The 18,558-nt window shown below is 40.7% G+C and overlaps 3 protein-coding genes across 3 annotated transcripts; 1 reads left to right on the top strand and 2 right to left on the bottom strand.

Moving 5' to 3' along the window:
* Nucleotides 1–1,657: 1,657 nt before the first annotated feature.
* On the bottom strand, nt 1,658–7,738 carry LOC142968414 (protein YIPF7-like). Its single transcript, XM_076108270.1, has 6 exons — nt 7,658–7,738; nt 5,043–5,165; nt 4,149–4,294; nt 3,818–3,963; nt 3,511–3,692; nt 1,658–2,359 (listed from the first exon to the last, which is right to left on the bottom strand). Exons 1-6 carry the CDS (start codon nt 7,693–7,695, stop codon nt 2,197–2,199), a joined length of 798 nt encoding a protein of 265 aa, XP_075964385.1. The 5' UTR covers nt 7,696–7,738; the 3' UTR covers nt 1,658–2,196.
* On the top strand, nt 6,873–11,230 carry lamtor3 (late endosomal/lysosomal adaptor, MAPK and MTOR activator 3). Its single transcript, XM_076108271.1, has 7 exons — nt 6,873–6,991; nt 7,235–7,278; nt 8,159–8,193; nt 8,281–8,339; nt 8,926–9,059; nt 9,913–9,976; nt 10,874–11,230. Exons 2-7 carry the CDS (start codon nt 7,270–7,272, stop codon nt 10,945–10,947), a joined length of 375 nt encoding a protein of 124 aa, XP_075964386.1. The 5' UTR covers nt 6,873–6,991; nt 7,235–7,269; the 3' UTR covers nt 10,948–11,230.
* Nucleotides 11,231–12,481: 1,251 nt separating this feature from the next.
* Nucleotides 12,482–16,521, bottom strand: LOC142968498 (uncharacterized). The gene is made up of 5 exons (XM_076108386.1): nt 16,024–16,521; nt 15,646–15,930; nt 14,993–15,322; nt 13,520–13,602; nt 12,482–13,419 (listed from the first exon to the last, which is right to left on the bottom strand). Exons 2-5 carry the CDS (start codon nt 15,776–15,778, stop codon nt 13,312–13,314), a joined length of 654 nt encoding a protein of 217 aa, XP_075964501.1. The 5' UTR covers nt 15,779–15,930; nt 16,024–16,521; the 3' UTR covers nt 12,482–13,311.
* Nucleotides 16,522–18,558: the final 2,037 nt, after the last annotated feature.

The following is an 18,558-nucleotide window of genomic DNA, read 5'->3' as shown; positions in this document are numbered from 1 at the left end:
AATTCATTAAGGGTATTTTAAGAAGATTAACATTTTGCCTTGTTACCACCCTTAAGCAAAACAGCATCAGTGAAGGAGCAGTGTTATGATCTTTCTGTGATGGAGCTCAGTCTTGGGGCCTCCAAAGTCTCTCACACAGAGCAGAACCACAGAGCCTAGAGAGACCATGGCCTTTGGTATTCGACCCTGTCAGCTCGAACACCACCTGAGGGGACTGGATCCACCTGCTTGATTGGACCGGGACCCTTAGAAGTTACCCGTTGTTAATATCACAGCGAATTGTGTCGACATTTGTGCCCCTCCTCTCCCTCCCCCGCTCGCTCTCCCAGCTCTTAGAGAAAGTTGTCTGCAGAACATCACTGACTGCAGTTGTCAGAGTCTGCTCGGACCCTCATACATCATGGAGGCTGTGTGAGAAATGAGTTCCTTTGCTTCCTCTGAAAGCTCCACAGTTCTGTGGACTTTGACTGTTGACATCCTCCTCTCTTCTCATTCACACACACACACACACACACAAACACACACACACACACACACACACACACACACACACAGCTTGTTCTCCAGGACAATGTGACTAATACAGAAGTGTTTCTGCAGCAAACAAAATGACAAAGCAGTGTGTTGGAAAAGGCTTAAAATACAAGAAATGAAACCAACTTTCTGTGTTCATGAATCCAACAGTGGAACTAAAGAGAAATGTGTCCTCATTCAGTCAGTGAGAATGGTTTAACTTTGCAAAGCTGATGTTGTAGCTCCCTCTACTGTAATAACAGGGAATGTCTTTGATGTATTTGAGAACTCTGGGTGAATTTACAGACAAAACTGCATCCTCTCAAAACAGAATGTAAAATAGATTACTATGTGCACCCCCATCCATACCTCCATGTATGGTGTCTCCACACTGTGGACACTTATCAATTAATCATTCTAAATGAGAAACATCATAATCCAGCTTGTTTTTCAGTCTTATGGTGAAATCCACAGACCTGCTGACATGGAACAGATTTGGAGCAGGATTTAAAACATGGATACTGGATGAACTGTTTGTCTCTCTGTACCGTGTAAATTGTCAGGCTGCCCTTTGGAGGTGGTTTGAAGACTAATTAACTTGTTAGTGAGCCAAGCACTTTAACCTTTACTTATTTTCTTGATGTTATTGGTCTTGATGTTATTTGTTTTCAACATGTTTTTTCTTTGTTTGAGGTTTCACTACTGCTTTTGTGATTACGTCATGTCGTCTGCTTTTTTTTTTCCTGCAACAGTTTAATGACGGCCAACTAGAGAAGTGGCCCCACCAGCTGTTTATCTCCATGAACTAACCCCTTATGTACGGTATGGAAACACTCATTAATTTGCAATTGTATTTTCTGGAAAATTACTTAAAAGGAGCAATTTACGACATTCAGACCACGATTACAGAAGCAACCAACTTGTGTCTATGTAAAGATATAGAGGAGTAAGGTCTACCTGAGCGGAGAATGAAGTCTCTCTCCCTCTCTGTGTTGATATCTGAGCTTCTCCTTGCTTTGTTCACATATTCATATATATAATTATATATATATATTTGCATGCTGCTGGATCTAAACTGTTCGGGAAGTATTAAGGAAAGCTGAGACCTGGAAATGTCAGATACACTTATTACATATATATTTATTCATCAAAATCTTTAAAGATATAATGAATGACATGCAAGGCATTAAGGTATTGTTTCAGATCATAAGACAAATATCTGCTATGTAAGTATTAAATAAAGCTTCATTAAGTAAAACAACAAAATGAAACCATTCAGCCTTGAGCTGAAGCTCCATTTAAAATTGTATGAACCAGAACCAGGCACAAATTTGAAAATGACTTAAAATCCTCAAAGCTCAGTAAATGATAATGCTCTAGTAGTTTACGGTGATGAAAATGCAATGTCTCATTGTCCAGAGTCCGTAGAGTTTTCTTTGTAACAGTACTCAAGAGGTCTCATGGCGGTTTCACCAGCCTGTCCACACTCTGTAAAGCAATAAGACATATAGGAAAAGATCATAGCACCAAGTTCCTTAATTCCCTTTCAATCCCCTTGAGTGCTTTAAGCACACAAATAGACCGGGGTGAAAAACATTTCCTCATTTTAACTGTATTGCTAGAAATCAAAAAGAGTGTTGCTTGAATAATCAAGGTATTCCTCCGGGTTTAATCTGGTGACTATTAGAATACAGTGACTAATGCAAAGAGCCCATAGAGCAGGGCACACGGGTAAGCCACCAGCAGCTGTTGGCCCTCCATAGCCAGAGTGGAGATGAAGATCTTGGAGGCAGAGAGACTACACCAACAAATTCCTAACAAGGCCAGAACTGTACCCAGGACGCCTCTGTGAAAACAAAAAGAGGGATTTGAAGCATGAAAGTCAACCTGACCTCAACTCTGCATGATACCTGCATGTTAGTGACATCTGACCGTCTCTTTGTCAGTCCGAATGAAAACACACCATCAACATGCTCATTCTCTTATTGGTGAGGATGCTGGCGCTGGTGACAAGGTTGGTGGCTGATTGTTAAACAGTATCAGCGTCAGCAGCTGAAAGCATTGCGTTAAAGTGGGAGCAGCTGTAACAGGGTGGCTGTGATTACGGAGGTAAAAGCCCCATTCATTTTTCACACAGACACTAACTACGTTTACATGCACACTATCTAAAACAACATTCCACATTTTATAGGGGTCATGTAAACAACAAATTCCGTTGGGATATTCCAAATGAAACCTGATTCCAAATGAAGCATTTTCAGATTAAGACAATGTGATATGCGATACTATTCGGGTTTTAAGAGCATTCTTTGGGCATAGATACAGCACATTTGAAATATGCGTCTCAATTGTGTATTTTTACGGCAGTTTGCGACACACAGCCTCTTTCCTGTTCACAGCCAGCTTTGGTAGTTGTACACAAACCAACGAGCTAACGCTTTACAGAGATGCATGCCCAATAGAAAAGCTCCCATCAGAAGAAACATTCTCTTTTTTAAACATTATCAAAGACCTGGATACCAACAGGCTTTTGGATATGTGCTACTTTGCAATGCCGAGCTGAAGGTGGAAGATGGTTGAAGGAATGAAAGAGGGAGGCTGAGTCCGCACGGTCAAACAATTCAGCGACTTCGCCGCTGTATTTAGTTCTGAACTGCACTGATGAAGTGTGTGACCGATGACATTTCACAAGAACACAAGTACAGGAGTGTCCTTCAAAAGCCAATATCCAACCTATTGCGCATTTGTTAATAGAAGTTAGAGATTTGATCTCGGAACTCTACATTTCACAGCACCTTAGAGATACTGTACGTGCCTTGCTCAAGAGCACTTCAGCAGTTTTGCTGGGCAACACAGTACCCTTACAGCTAGATTTCCTGTTTCCACCAACAACTTTGACGACCACCCTCCATGCATAACAACTTTTGAGTTTTAACATCCGACAAGTCACGAATAGAAACAGTATATCAATAATGCACGACCACTCAATGGACTTACTGCAAAGAGAAGAAGACAGCGAATGTAGAGAGGGCTACCATGGGCAGGAGGCAGTAGCCCAGGACACTGGCCACACAGCCATAAGACACTGCCAGAGAACTCATCAGACTCAGCAGAATGTACATCCCGATACAGGCTGTAGCGCTGATCCCATACACATAACCAAAGTGGGCTTTGCCTGCCTGAATATATGAGAATAAAGAAATAAGCAGGCACTTGTTAAATCACACTACTGTACATTGTAGTAGTATTCCTAGTAATGGCATTATACTTGTTAGAGATAGGCATTACTATGCTAGTAGCTCACCATCATTAAAGTGACCCCCAGAGCAACGCAGAAGAGGATGGGACCGGTCAGATCAGTCTCATTCATAATGCTGCCATCTGCAGGCTTAAAAGGGTTCAACACGGTCAGTGTTTTCTGCCAGATGTGATCAAAATTGATGCCGAGCTCTAAAGAGGAACAGAAATGTTGTTTTTAGTAATTAGTTGACTCTTCAGCTGTGTCCTGGATTCAACACATACGATCTCTCTCTATGAACAGACAGTTGTTTGCTAGATTTCAACTAATACAACATAGGTAGTTATAGAGATCCAAAGAAAACATAGATTAGTTCAAATGCAGATTCTTTTTTTACCCTCAAGAAGGGTCGGTTCCTCTTCAGAATAATCTATTCCTGGGCTTCCAACAGTCCCAGAAAGCATTGCAGGTTGGTAGAACTGTCCAGTGTACTGCTGCTCCATGAGGGGATCCAGAGCACCCGGCACAAAAGCCTGTGCTCCACTGAAAACAATTGCAAGAAAAAATATTGATATGACCCCTCCCTAAAATAATCTAAAAGTAGGAATATTAGAATAATTCTGCATGTGCTTTCAAGGTGGGAAAGTCCATCAGCAAGTCCTTCCTAGGTTCTATGTGCCATCAATCAGTAATGTTCAAGTCAATAAAGGATTTATTTGGTGTAAAACCTCTAATGTTTTGCAGCAAAAGCTTTCCAAAACCTGCCACACCTACTTTTACTTAGGTTAGTGCCTTCCTACATATCCCAAAATGCCTTTCAACAGCCCCAATGCAAAGCCCTTGGGCCTTTCTTATTTCCCAATGTTGTGCCTCCTCGTCTCCTCATCTCCTCACTCCGACTTGTGACCCGTAAATTGATCTCAGCGCTCCATCTTTTAGGTCTTTTAGGTCACTATTCCTAAAATACATCTTAAAAAAGGAAAAAAAGAGAAGAAGCAGAAGAAGAAGAGGCACAGTTTGGGAAGCGGGTTAAAATGCTTTTCATTGTGCATGATGAGATCATGAGAAGAGTCTTCGTTTCGCCACAGAGCACGTACTAGACTCAACGTTTCTGTTTTCATTCAGGGTTTCTCGCAAAAAAACAGTGTGTATCCTTGAGGTCTACAGACGTGTTGAATCTTGCAGTCTTATTTGTTGCCACATTAGCATGTGTCTTGATATGTTACAGCCACCAGTTCCACACAGTGGAAAAGTGCAAAAGAGGGCTATCCTGAAAAGTCCGAATACTTACGTGTCATAATAAGCAGGGTTTGTGGAATCGTAGGTATCGTAGTGGGCCACGGTCTGACCCTGGTCATCTATGTAATATCCTGTCGGGTAGAAGTCCTGCTCAAAGTGCTGAAGGTCCCCCATGCTAATCAGAAGAACAAAGTCAAGACAAAATAACACACAAACCAAAAAAGTACCACTCCATTATATTAGAGAGAACAGAGATGCTTCATTAGTGCCTTGTCGATCATCTTCAAGTGAATCAGCTCACTGACTCACTCACTGAATGGAAAATATTTGAACCAGTGCTTTTACAGTACATGTCACCATTCACCCATTCACACACTGATGGAGTGTCTGGCCCAAGGACACATCGACATGGACTAGCTGAGTTGGGAATCGAACCGCCGATCCTGTGATTGAAGGACGACCCTGCTCTACCACTGAGCTGTGCCACATACCACTTCTCGGTTATAATGGCTTACATGGTTGTCACTGAACAGCTATTTTTTCTATTATATTTTATTGGTTACATGAATAACCCATTCATGCTCTTTATACTTATTGCTGCTGTCCCTACAGTGCAATAGGCTACTGAAGCATTCCTTTAGAAAGGTAAACAATAACACAACATAGATGTTCAGTGTTGGTGTCTGGTTCCTAAAAATGAATGGTAATGTATAACTATCGAGAACGAGATAGGCTTCTTCCTAATTTGGTTTTTGACTGATGAGCATCACCACTTTTTCTTGTCTTCTTTGTCAAACATCTGTCCAACATTTTGTTTTACTTTCTGAATAATTCTTGTTAGTCTTGATAGCATCGGCGCACTCATGTTTGTTCATCATGGACCTTTTCTTATTCTTTATTTTTACAATGCAATGCAGCAAATGATGATGTTATTTGCTTTAACTGTGAACATTTTTGAATTTCAGAAGTCAAAAATGTCTGCTGTGTCAAACATCTATTCAACCTAAGTTGCAATCCTCATATTCTCCTCTGGTCATGTGTCCCCCAGTTTGACAACCACTGATTAGCAATATAACCGTCAAAATATGTTCTTTGAATTGTTACCATTATGCTGACTAAACTATCTAAACATAGTTGAGTGTCGATAATGAACAGCTTGTCTTTTCTCAATGAACTCACCTGTTTGCGTCTACAGTACAGTGCTTCCTCCCAGCCACCTCACAGAGTAGTGTGGTGGTGTTGCCCAGTCTGTTCAGATGTTCTATTAATAGTTGTCTATATTTGGATTTGGTCTCAGGATTATGACAACTGCTCAGCTGCTCTCCATTCTGTTATTACCAACGAAAAGCTAAAACTAAACTAAACCTAGAAGGTCACTGTCTTTCCTTCGTCTTTTAAAACAAGCATTGTCAAAAAAGGGCACGTCGTATGCAGTGTAAAAAAAACATTTTGTTCAAATATATATTTGCCATAATAACCTTTAAATAAGACTGGGATGCATGATTTTTGTGTTTTTTTTTCTTGTAGAATAATTAAATTAGTTGTGTACTAAAAAATACTATGATTTGAATTTGTTCATTGCCGATAAAAGTTGTTTTTGAGTGTGGATGATTGAGTTTCACCAATGAGTCACGATACTAAAATCATCCCACAGCCCAGCAGTACGCCTGCCTCATGCAGTAGGTTTCAATGCTGCGTTTATATGTTCTAAAGTAGTCCCACCTAAAACAGCTGGAGCGGTGCTTTTTCTACAGCTAAGCCTCCACCATCCTGGCAGCTTGAGGGCAACAATACCTTCTAGTCATGCGTTTAATCCTGCGCCAGTGCGCTGTGTGGCAAAAGTGTTGCGCAGTACTGACTTTCCTCAACACTTCTCCAGGAGCCCGGAAACAAAACAAATGTGTCATGTGATTTTCTGCTCGTGCCCGTCTTTGCCTCTTGTCTAGTGTGTAACAACGCTAGCTATTAGGTATAAAGTCTATTCAAAAGGATTCAAAGAAGGTATGTGAGCCCATTTCATGTTTTCATTTATGTTCTTGTTTTAGCGATTACGTTATAAGTTCAAATTAATTTAGCATGAAGAGGTTAACTTAAGCAGTTAGTAGTTTAGCTGTATCTATTGAAGTGGCTTGACAGCAACACATCACCAGTTATCTTGTTAGCTAACACGTCAGCATGCTTCAATCCACTTCAAAGGACCCTCATATTGTCACATAATATGCTAACGCTGTTTTCTCCCCACAGAGCGGCCTGGATAAGGTGACAAAACACCGGCTAACATGGCTGATGTGAGTAGAGCCTGTCTGTCTGTCACTCCTCTTCCAGTTAGTTCAGAAGACACTTAAATGTTCCAGCGTCGGACGTGATCAGACTTTAACAAGAACCGAAGGGCTGCTGTTGTTATGTCGAATGTTATGCGTTCGTAATGAAGATGGATAGTTTTTTGGTGGTACTGTCGAAATCCTAAATGAATGCTCCATCGTAATGTTTCAACAGACACACTAACTCCTGTGTTCAGTTATTCAATTTCGGTCCCTCTAGTAACAGAACGAGAGTCACCAGTCGTGTCTAATCTGGGTGAATGTGTGCTGCACAGTGTAGAATATCGTTATGATGATAAAGATGCATGTCTTTAATAACAAACATAAGCGACGTGAGATAGCCTACCAGCGTTGTATCACAAGTTCATCACAGCTGACTGTCATCTGTGCGCGGTGTTTGAGCTCAGTATGTTTCACTCACAGGCCGTATGAATGCACGGACATCAGATAATAACTATACATGATACAAATATAAGACGGACAACAAGAGCGTTTTGTAAAGGATTTATTGACCTAAGTATTTTTGAACAGGCATCGACACCGACCACCAACTCTGTCATTCACTCTGGTCCTCGCTATATGTCCTCGGTATGTCAACCACAGCCTCGCCAACGAGTAGTGACTTTTACAGCAAACTGTTCCGTTTATAGTCTTTCAAAAGAAACCGTAAAAACATTGTGAAAGAGAGAGGCGAAGCTATCGAAATGTTTACTTCCTGGTTCATCGACGTGGGTCCTGAAAGGCCACTCCCACGAGACATCTGCCTCACGCACGCGCCAATAAACCAGTTAATTGAATGCCGCTCATGTCTGACTTTCTTATTTATTTACTTATTTGATCTTTGCAGGATTTGAAGAGATATCTGTACAAACAGCTGCAAAGGTGTGTATAATGAATACTAATGGTAGAATAGCATCAGAATATATTGTGTGAGTTATTTGATGAAATGTTCTGTGTGTTCTCCGTCAGTGTTGAAGGTCTTCATGCGATCATAGTGACAGACAGGGACGGTGTCCCAGTTATCAAAGGTAAGAAACCTTTTCTGAAGCCTTCGGTCCTCATCTACTGGATCCTTTTCTCTCCTTCATGCATTTTCCACTAATTCAATTCAATTTATGCATTTTGTATAGCCCACAATCGCAAATTAGCCTCAGAGGGCTTTACAATCTGTACACATACAAATACGACATCCTCTGTCCCAGGACCCTCATAAGCATAGTTGTTACCTTAGAATGAGCCATTTATAACTACATAGGGAGCAGGTCCTCTGTACAGAGCAGACCGCCACGTTTCTACAGTAACCCAGATCAGTAGAGAGAATGCAAGTTTTAAGACTCTCACATCGGCTTCACTCGTCAGAACCGGAGGTTGCCGCTGTCCCAGAACACGCAAACTAACTTGCTTTGGCTTCCTGACCGTGGTCTGAAAACATAGGTGGGACTCCTTTATTTTGGTCTCCAGGGCCGGAAACAACAAAATACGTGAAACCTCTGTTGGTCTTGAGGAGAATGTATTCTGCAAATATGTTCGACACTGTTTGAAAATAATGGCGTGAGCAGTCACTGTCTGGAAGGTTGTTGTTGAACGTTGCGTTGCCTCTGTGTCCCTCTGCAGTTGCCAATGACCACGCCCCAGTCCAAGCTCTGAGACCCGGCTTCCTGTCCACATTTGCTCTGGCCACAGATCAGGGCAGCAAGCTGGGCCTCTCCAAGAACAAGAGCATCATCTGCTACTACGACACCTACCAGGTAATGTCTCAGGAGGACGATCGTGATTCATCTATAGAGCTCACACAAAGTGCTTCACAGTTCAGGATCAAATGATAGAAAATAAACTGTAAATACACAGGATGAAGAAATGTATCACTCATAAATAGTTAAAAACTAAGTTTATAAATGTGCCCTTGATTTACATTTTACAGAACATTGCAAAAATAACATGAAACTTGTTTCATAGACAACCCTTCATATTACACACATCTATCTATCGATCGATCAAACGTATTTGTTCATAACCTTTCATAAAGGTTAGTGCAGAAAAGAAAAAAAATTGAAAAGACTAAAACAATTTTAGCAATTTGAGACCCATGCATGCCAGACAATAATACCCACGAAAATACAATAAGATAGAATTAAAAGCTATAATAAGAGAAATAGTAGTAAAACAGCATGAAATAAAAAGTAGATGAAAAAATAACAATAAAACAGAACAGCTTAAATACAATGAAGTGTGATTCATGAAATTACAATAATATAGATATATCAAAGGTTTTTGTCTTGCACTTTGAACATATCGATTAAAAAGAGGTGGCCCTAAAACTGCTCCTTGGTGAACCCCAAAGGTTATTTTGGATATTTTGAAAAGTTATCAATTGCAACAAGGAACTCTCTGCCAGAAACATGAGGATTACCAGTTAAAAACCTCCCGGCAGTCCAGTGTAACCCTCACTGTAGATAATTTAGTGATCAGCTGTATCAAAAGCAGTGCTCAGATCAAGTAGTACCAACACTGAACATTTATTAGCATCCACATGTATGTAGTGCTTGAGTTTTAAGATGAACCTCTCAGAATGTAATGTGTGTGTGTGTCTGTGTTGAACAGATTGTGCAGTTCAATCGGTTACCACTGGTCATCAGTTTCATTGCCAGCAGCAACGCCAACACAGGTAAACTCTCTTTCGTTGATCATTGAACCGTGTTCCCCTCAGTCCACCGTAACAGCAGCAGCACTAGAGATGATGAAGCACACATAGCAGGAGGACTGAGTAGGGATGGGTTCCTGTACTACAGCTGCTTCCATTTTGGATCAGTTGTAAATTGGTCAAATATCCGGACGGGATACGCTCTGTGGCTAACAAACAGCCATGAAAAATAAGTGTCAACCCCTGTGTAATATTCCTATAATGTTTATTTTAGAGACTTAATATTTACCAGTATGAGGTTAGCACATTTTACATTATTGTATCTATTTTCTAACATGAATATATATTTTTTTAAACAAAACTAAAGTAGGTATTTCAATCAAATCTTAAGCTTTTTTTTCAGCCCAGTTTACTTTAGATATTAACATTTTTTTATTTTTAAAAACACTTTATTTTAACTTTATTTATTTTCTTCAATGTATCATATAAGAACACATGTTCTGTTGTAGCTATTTAACCGTTTTATTGAGTAGTTTTTCTCATATTTCAGTATCATATTTAGCCTTAGCCTAACCCCCGACCACTACAGTTATATATATATATATATATATTTGTAAATCCATACGAAGATAAAGAATGACTTCATTCCTCAAGCCGCTCTACAGATATTGAGCATCGTCGACAAATATCTCTTCTTGTGAAATGTCGGGTGTGATCTCGTGGCGGTCAAAAGGTCTAAAGCCCCGTGCTGTTAATTCCAGCCCACGTTACTGACACCATGCTGAGGAGTCAGCTGCTCGCTGAGCCTCCCCAGGAGGACTACATAACAGCGTGGTGGAGCGAGAGCAAAGATCACGGGAGTCAGAGGAGTCAATCACATGCTGGTGAAGTTTTACCTGACTGCACTCTGTGTGTCCTCAGGTCTGATCATGAGTCTGGAGAAGGAGCTGGCTCCACTAATAGAGGAGCTGAGGCAGGTGGTGGAGGTGACATAAGCTCCGACAGACGGGACCACCACGGATCGCATCCTCCTGCTCACTGAATCTCTCTCTCTCGCGGTGCATTCAGGGGCCAGCGTGAAAACCTGTCTGGTGTTTGTTTTTTACAGTTCCAAGTAATGACATTTTCATCTGTTTACAATATGGTTGAATTTTCCTGTTTGCTTTTTGTTCTGTCGACTTTGCTTTTCGACACTTTCTGTAGATATTAGGCGCTTCTCATCAGAGTTTATATGTCAAATCAAATGTCAAGAAGTCTGAATAAATGTCACTTTTAGCACTTGTGTGGTTTCCTTTGCCCATTGTTCATAACACAGTCTTCCATTCACTTCATGATGATCCAACCATCCTTTGTGTCCAAATTATTCACACTATGTACCTTAAATATGTACAAATAAAGTATGGGTAAAAAGATATTTATATGACCAGAGATGCTCTTCCTGCTTTACTGTTCGCATAACAAATGGGACAGTTTTTGTTTTATTTATTTGACAGTGTAGCGATAGGTGCCCCGGGCGACAGTCATAATAAACTTGCCTAATAACATTGCACATATTTAATGTTTGACTAACTCAGTTAACTCCTGCTGCCATGTGCAGCTGTAAAAGGGATAGTCGGGCTCTTTTAAAATGGGGTTGTATTGGGTACTTATCCACCTTACCTATATGAAATAGTTCATAGGGTCAATGTCAGTAAATGGATATATGATCGCCTTTCCACAGGAGCAGCCTTTCATATTTATGCATATTTTGTGAAAGGAAGAAACGAGATTAAGTCTCTTGCCCAATACCCAGAAACGCCTCGAGAATGCCTTCTTCTTCTTCTTCTTTTGATTTTTTTTACGGCGGTTGGCATCCATCTTATTGGTGCATTACCGCCACCTTCTGCTCCGGAGTGTGGATCAGAAAATAAACTTACAATCTTTACCCCAAAAACAAAACGAAATAATGATACAAATAAATTAAATAAAACAAAACAAAACAAATAAGCACTCTAACCAGTACCCTTGTACCTTATACCATTTCAATCATACCCTGTAAAAAACCCTGTGTTCCTTAAAAAGGATCACATGTCTGTTCCACGTCCAGAAATGATCCGACTGGACCCAAGTTCAACAACCATTAAAATACTTTGTTAAAGTAGTACAAGTACTAAATGTATCTGTGCAGTACAAGTATGTGTGTTTAGTTTTACGTATGTATTCAGATTTTATTCAGATTGTTTGATTAGTTAGGATATTTTGCATTAAATCCCTTTAGCGCAAAAGTAATTAAAATACTTAAATACAGGAATAAGCAAAGTTCTTATGAAATGAGAAAAATCCTTTTGGACAGAATTTTGCTGAACAATTATAAAATAAATTAAAAGTCCTCATTTAGAAAATTAAACACAATTATTAATAAGAACAATCTTTAGTTGTAAAAATATACAAAATCCTCAATTACATAATATTGTAAATTCATGAAATACAAAATAAGCAACATTTTAATGAAAAAGGAAATTTCGTTAATTACAAAATCAAGCGAAACACTCAAGCAAAATCCTTTATTCAATTTTTTTTAAGTCAATTTATAAAGTACTAAAATGTGTTAAATTCTTATGAAATAAGCAAAATCCTTAACTATGAAAAATTGTAAATACCTTGATTGCAACATTAATGAAGTACAACAATAAGCAAAATTGTAATGAAATAACTAATATCCTTAATTACAAAACTAAGCAAAATGCATACGATTTAAGTAAAAACCCTCTAATTATAAAAAAAAAGCTAAATCCTTAATTATAGCATTCTTATCAAATATTAAAAATCCTTGATTATAAAAGACAAGCAAAACCCTTAATTACAAAATGAACCACAATGATTAATAACTACAACAATGAGCAAAATAGTAAAAATTTCTGAATCACAAATAAATGAGGTTTTAGGGGCTGATCCCAGCGGGACGTTGTTCCTATTTGTTGAGTATCATTATACAGAATGTAGAAGATATATGTCAATGCTTCATGTTTATTCTAATAAATCACATTAACATTGTTCCTGATAGTCTTTGGTTTCTAAGACGCCGGCTGCTTGGACTCTGGTAAACCTGCTCTCAAGTCTAGTTTTCAAATGAAACGTTATATCTGTGAGGTGTTTTTAAAGATTCCTCTAAAGATTCAAGAGGAACCAATGGGCTTGGAGCTGAGAGCCACAGACAGGAAGTCAGAACATATGGAGAGACCAACACATTGTTGAGAGTAAGAAAGACAGGCTATAATATTCCAGCCTTCTTGTTTCAAGGGAACATGAATATAAAAGGGAGCTGATGGTGGTTGTGTGTTAGAAATCCATCTGGATGTGAGATGAGGTCCTTGGAGGAGCTACTCTGCTCCCTGAGCTCCTTCTTCTTCTTCAGCTGCAGGAACACCCAGGGTATAATGATCCAGCTCAGTGTTCTTCTGTCTGCACGGCATCTGCCCCCTGTTGGCCTGGAGAGACATGACAGCACAGTCCTGTCTTCAGTTCACTAAACACAGACCGAGAGCTTCATTTCAGTGGCTGGTCTAAACAACAGACGTGTGTCCTTACCTTACAGTAGACGTAAAGGGCAATGTTCACCAACAGCAGAGCCAGCGGCAGGACGACCGCTTTGATGATAAGAGGTGTTGGATCTGAACAAACACATGGACAGTCATCACATCACACGACATCATGAGTCCAACAGCTGCCATTGACCCTGAAATCTACAATCACTGACACGTATTACTCTTCATGTTTACTTCATATTCACTGTTTGAACCACAGACGTTATATAAGAAGTGGACGTACTCGTCGAACTCATTGGTTTGTGGACCGTGGCCGTCGCCATCTTGGTTTTTACAACCAGTGAACAGGAAGTGACCATATTTGGACTGAGGAGGAGTGACGTAGAGATGCCGTATACGTCTCTGTTAGAGACCTGTCAATCACTGTGTAGCCCTGCCCTAAAGCATACCCTGCTTCATGGTCTATTTGACTCTAAATGGACCATAATTTACTAAATGAACATCATGCTGTATTGAAGAAGACTTGAAACTAGAGATTGAGACCATAAACTCATGTTTACAATGTTTACTGAGGTAATAAATCAAGAGAGAAGAAGAGTAATTTTCTCATAGACTTCTATACAACCAGAGGAGTCGCCCCCTGATGGACATTAGAGAGAATGCAGCCTTAACGCATGAATCTTTGACTTCTATTTTCAGTAGCAGATGTTGCTGCCTGGGAACAATCGTGGTCGTGGATAAAAGAGACCAACATGATGGTAGAAACAGGAAGCAAAAAGTGACTTCAGTTAAAAACTGTTTCCATGAACTCGAGGGTCTAAAGACAGACGTTGTCACTTTTCATACAGAGTTTAAAGTCTTCAGCGGTAAATGTTCAGTTTTAGAGCCAGTCAGAATGAAGGTTTGTGTTTTTGTTACATTGTTACATTTGATCTGGTTACATGTTACAATGATGTCATCACCTACGTCCTGTTTTCATCACCAGAGCTTCTGGTCAGAGCTGGACCATGCTACGCTGTGATTGGCCAGTCAGCGCTAGAGGGGCGGGACTTAGTGAAGAGTCAATTGAAAACGTAATCGCTATCATTAACAACTGTTTCAACATTTGGTTTCCAGGATAACCCTGGTTCTCTGAGTGAGGTATCGGAGCACACCATCCTTCTTGCTTCTGATTGGTGGAGGAACTACACTTGAAAATGGAGAGTTGGGGGCTAAGGGGTGTTATGACTGATGTGGTGGCAGTGGAGCTTTGTGATTGGTCACGTCAGAAGGTGCTTCAGTTCTCAGAGAACCAGAGTTATCCTGGTAACCAAACCTGCTCTGTCCTACAGTATATTGTTAGCTGTTGCCATTTATAGACTGTGTTTAGGTTTGGTTACTATATGACATGTGTAACACAATGACAGGAGTCACAGTGTCATTACAGAAACAACAACATGCATTGCATCAGCTGATCATCTTCAGTCAGTTTGGACCAATCATCTTCCCTAAACCTGCATGTAAACAGTCAGCTTACCTAGGACAGTGAGGGAGATCAGACGGCTCTCAGAGGAGAAGGTATGATTAAAAACATAGAGGTGATAAACACAGCTGTAGCTTCCTTGGTGGGCGGACTCTGCAGCAGGAAACAGGAAGTGGGCAGGGTGATTGACAGCTGGCTGGGTGTAGTTGTGTGCTGACTTGGAGGAGGTGAAGTTGAGCTGGAAGGAGCCTCCTGGGTACTGTGGCTGGATGGAGCAGGAGATGGTGAAGGTGGAGCGCCTGAGCACCTGAGCCCCCTGCTGCTGGGCCTCGGAGACCCCGTACATGGGGGAGGACACAATGATGATTGGCTGAAGCAGCAGGTCTGTAAACACAGAGAGATTATGAAAGTTCACATTTACTCTCCATTGAACAAGATGGACCCTGAATAAGGACGTGATGTCACAGGTCTGACAGACAGACAGACGGACAGGTGTGTTCTGCCAGCTGGAGCTCAGCAGTCTATAGATGGTTTGAAGCTTCCAGAAATAAGCTCACCTCTCTACACTTCAGGATGTCATTGTCCTGGATAACTTTACAGTTCAGTCCAATGGAAACCCACTGACTGTCACTGTGACAGAGGAAGGAACATACTGGAAACATTGCTGTCAGAGATGATGTCATAGATGATGTCACTGATGGGCTTACCTGAGCAGGTGAGATCCAGGATGTAGGAAGAGGAATATGATGTTAAACACTCTCTCAGAGCAGATCCAGAGAGAACACAGTGAGAGTAAATACTCCACACAGATCTCTCTAAGGACTCCACTCTATGTCCCATAAAAACAGCAGAGCCACAGTCCAGATCTCTACAGACAACAGCTGCTGTCTTCAGGTTCCAGCCAGAGTCATCTACTGGTCTCCAGTCTCCTTGATGTTTCACCTCCAGTGTTCCTGCACAGCGACGGTCTCCTCCCACCAACCTGACAGGTTCTGAACAGAAACAAGAGAGTCGTCAGTGAAAGAACAAAGTGAGTTTCAGTAGAACAGAAATGTACCAGATCAAAGCTGCAGCTCCTCTTCTACCTGAGCAGGTGAGTCCAACAGCTTTGCCAGGTGAGCAGGTGTTTCTATCTGAGCCTGAGCTTCTACAGTCCAGGAGAGCAGACTCATGGCCTCCACACTGGAACTCTTTGGTCTACATTGGAGCCTCCACTTCTCCAAAGAGCGCCCCCTGGAGGACTGAAGGTGCCCCACAGCCAAGCTCCCTACAGACCACCTTTGCATCCTGCTGGTCAAAGTCATCTTCACACACTGAGGACCACCACTGGTTAGACTGGTTAGACTTCACCTCCAGTCTGCCTGAGCACAGACTAGTCCCATTCACCAGCCTGACAGAGTCTGGAGAAATGATAGATGATAGAATATGAAAGAGAGAGAGATAAAAGACACCAGACACTAAATAACATTCGGTCTTATTTTTCTTAGAATATCTGTGACCCAGAATATAAATCTGTTCATAAAATGATCCCTAAAATCTAAAAGAGATGGAGGGCTGGACTCTCTCCTTAAGGAGTGTCCAGGGTGAAGGGCGGTGCGGAGATACTGACGAGCCCCCGGCTGAGCTGAGCTGCTCAAAGTTGTGTCCAGTAGGTTAATTGGTTCCTGTTATGATGGAAACCAAAGAACCTGCTGGTGGAAACCAGTGAATAAGAAAGCTGTGAAGCTGAAGGAGGAGTCCTTTCAGGCTGGTTGGTGGTTGGCCCAGAGGACTCCTGAAGCAGCAGACATGGAGGTTTCATATATAAAGATATCTTGGTGCATTCAGCACCTGATTTACTGAGGCAGCAGCTCATCAGACAAGTCTGCTGCCATTCTAGCTGGTTCATGTGTGTGTCAATCAGGATACACTACTGTCATAGATGATGCCACTGATGGGTTTACCTGAGCAGGTGAGATCCACGATGGAAAAGGAATGTGATGTTAAACACTCTCTCAGATCAGATCCAGACAGAATACAGCGAGAGTTGATCCTCAACACAGATCTCTCTAAGGACTCCACTCTCCGTCTGATAGAAACAGCAGAGCCACAGTCCAGATCTCTACAGACAACAGATGCTTCCTTCAGGTTCCAGTCAGAGCCATCTACTGGTCTCCAGTCTCCTTCATGTTTCACCTCCAGTTTTCCTGCACAGCGACTGACTCCTCCCATCAACCTGACAGGTTCTGAACAGAAACAAGAGAGTCGTCAGTAAATAAATTGATTTAATTAATAAAATATCAAACTAAAACTTGACTGCTGATTCTGCTTCATTGGTACATTGTTTCTCTTTTCTTTCTCTATTTACCTGTTGATGTGTGATTTCCTTCAGCCTGGAGTCCTGGAGAAATACACACATATTTGTTGTTTTCAGTAAATATAATAGAAATAGACATGTATTTGCAATTTTCACCAAAAACCTATTTTGATGTTGTTACATTTATATTCAGACAGTTGAACCTGCATTAAAAAACAAGACTGTGTTTTAGACATCTCCATCCGTTTCAGCCAATCACAGAAGAGTAGATTTAAGGGTCATATTTTTTTGTGACAATACGACGAACAAGAAATTTATTATTTTTTAAATTTAAATTCTTATTAACAAGGGCTTCCTGGCAGAAGTCAGAGCATCCTGGGGGGAGGGGCTAAAACAGAGAAATGTCCAAAGTTAAGAAGACATAACAACAACATATTATATTGATTATTATCAGCCAGCACAGAAAAAGGGTTTAAAAGGGTTCAGCCAATCAGAGGCAGCAAGTCATGATCGTCTCTCAGTACTCAGTGATGAATACATTGTGTTTCCTGTGAGTGATTCACAATAAAAGTCCCCATTTTTTTGAGGTGTTTTAATATGAAGCAGCAGCAGCAGCAGCAAATGTTGAGTTAGCATTAGCAATAACTTAATGCTGCTCTGATACTCTGTAGGAGAGTGAACAGGAAACAGTGAGGCTGATATCAGATTACAAACAGCCTCATTGATCACATGCTGCATCGTTTCCTGTCTATTAGTCATGAGTCTGAATATATGGAGGACTCTACCACCAACAATATAAAACACTGCACACAGAGAACATTACTGAATTGACTGCATGAATATAAATGTATTACAAATATAATCAATAACTTGTGATTTGATTACAATGTTGGGGATTTTAACTTGAATGTGTACGATTTGACAAAGTCCAGGTCACATCATCACGTTTTATAAACAAAGAGGAAACATTTGAGGTGTTCTTATTTTAACATGGAGGCTGGTACAGTTCATGCAGTCAATAATTAATTACTTTAATTAATTATTTTTCACGAGGAATAATTTATTTATTTTGAAACTTTTTTATTTGATCACAACAACCTTGAAGGACGCGACAACACAACCTCACTCCATTGCCTTCACTGTTTAGTGGAATTGCAATAAAATTGTATGTGTGTGTACGTGTATGTGTGTGTGTCCTGTCAGGTGGAGCTCAGCAGTCTATGGAGGGTTTGAAGCTTCCAGAAATAAGCTCACCTCTCTACACTTCAGGATGTCATTGTCCTGGATAACTTTACAGTTCAGTCCAATGGAAACCCACTGACTG

Source organism: Anarhichas minor, unplaced genomic scaffold, assembly GCF_050575085.1.
Source record: "Anarhichas minor isolate MPS153535 unplaced genomic scaffold, ASM5057508v1 ptg000040l, whole genome shotgun sequence".
Lineage (NCBI taxonomy): Eukaryota > Metazoa > Chordata > Actinopteri > Perciformes > Anarhichadidae > Anarhichas > Anarhichas minor.
The sequence above is the reverse complement of the archived record's forward strand: the minus strand, read 5'-3'. Positions and strand labels throughout refer to the sequence as shown.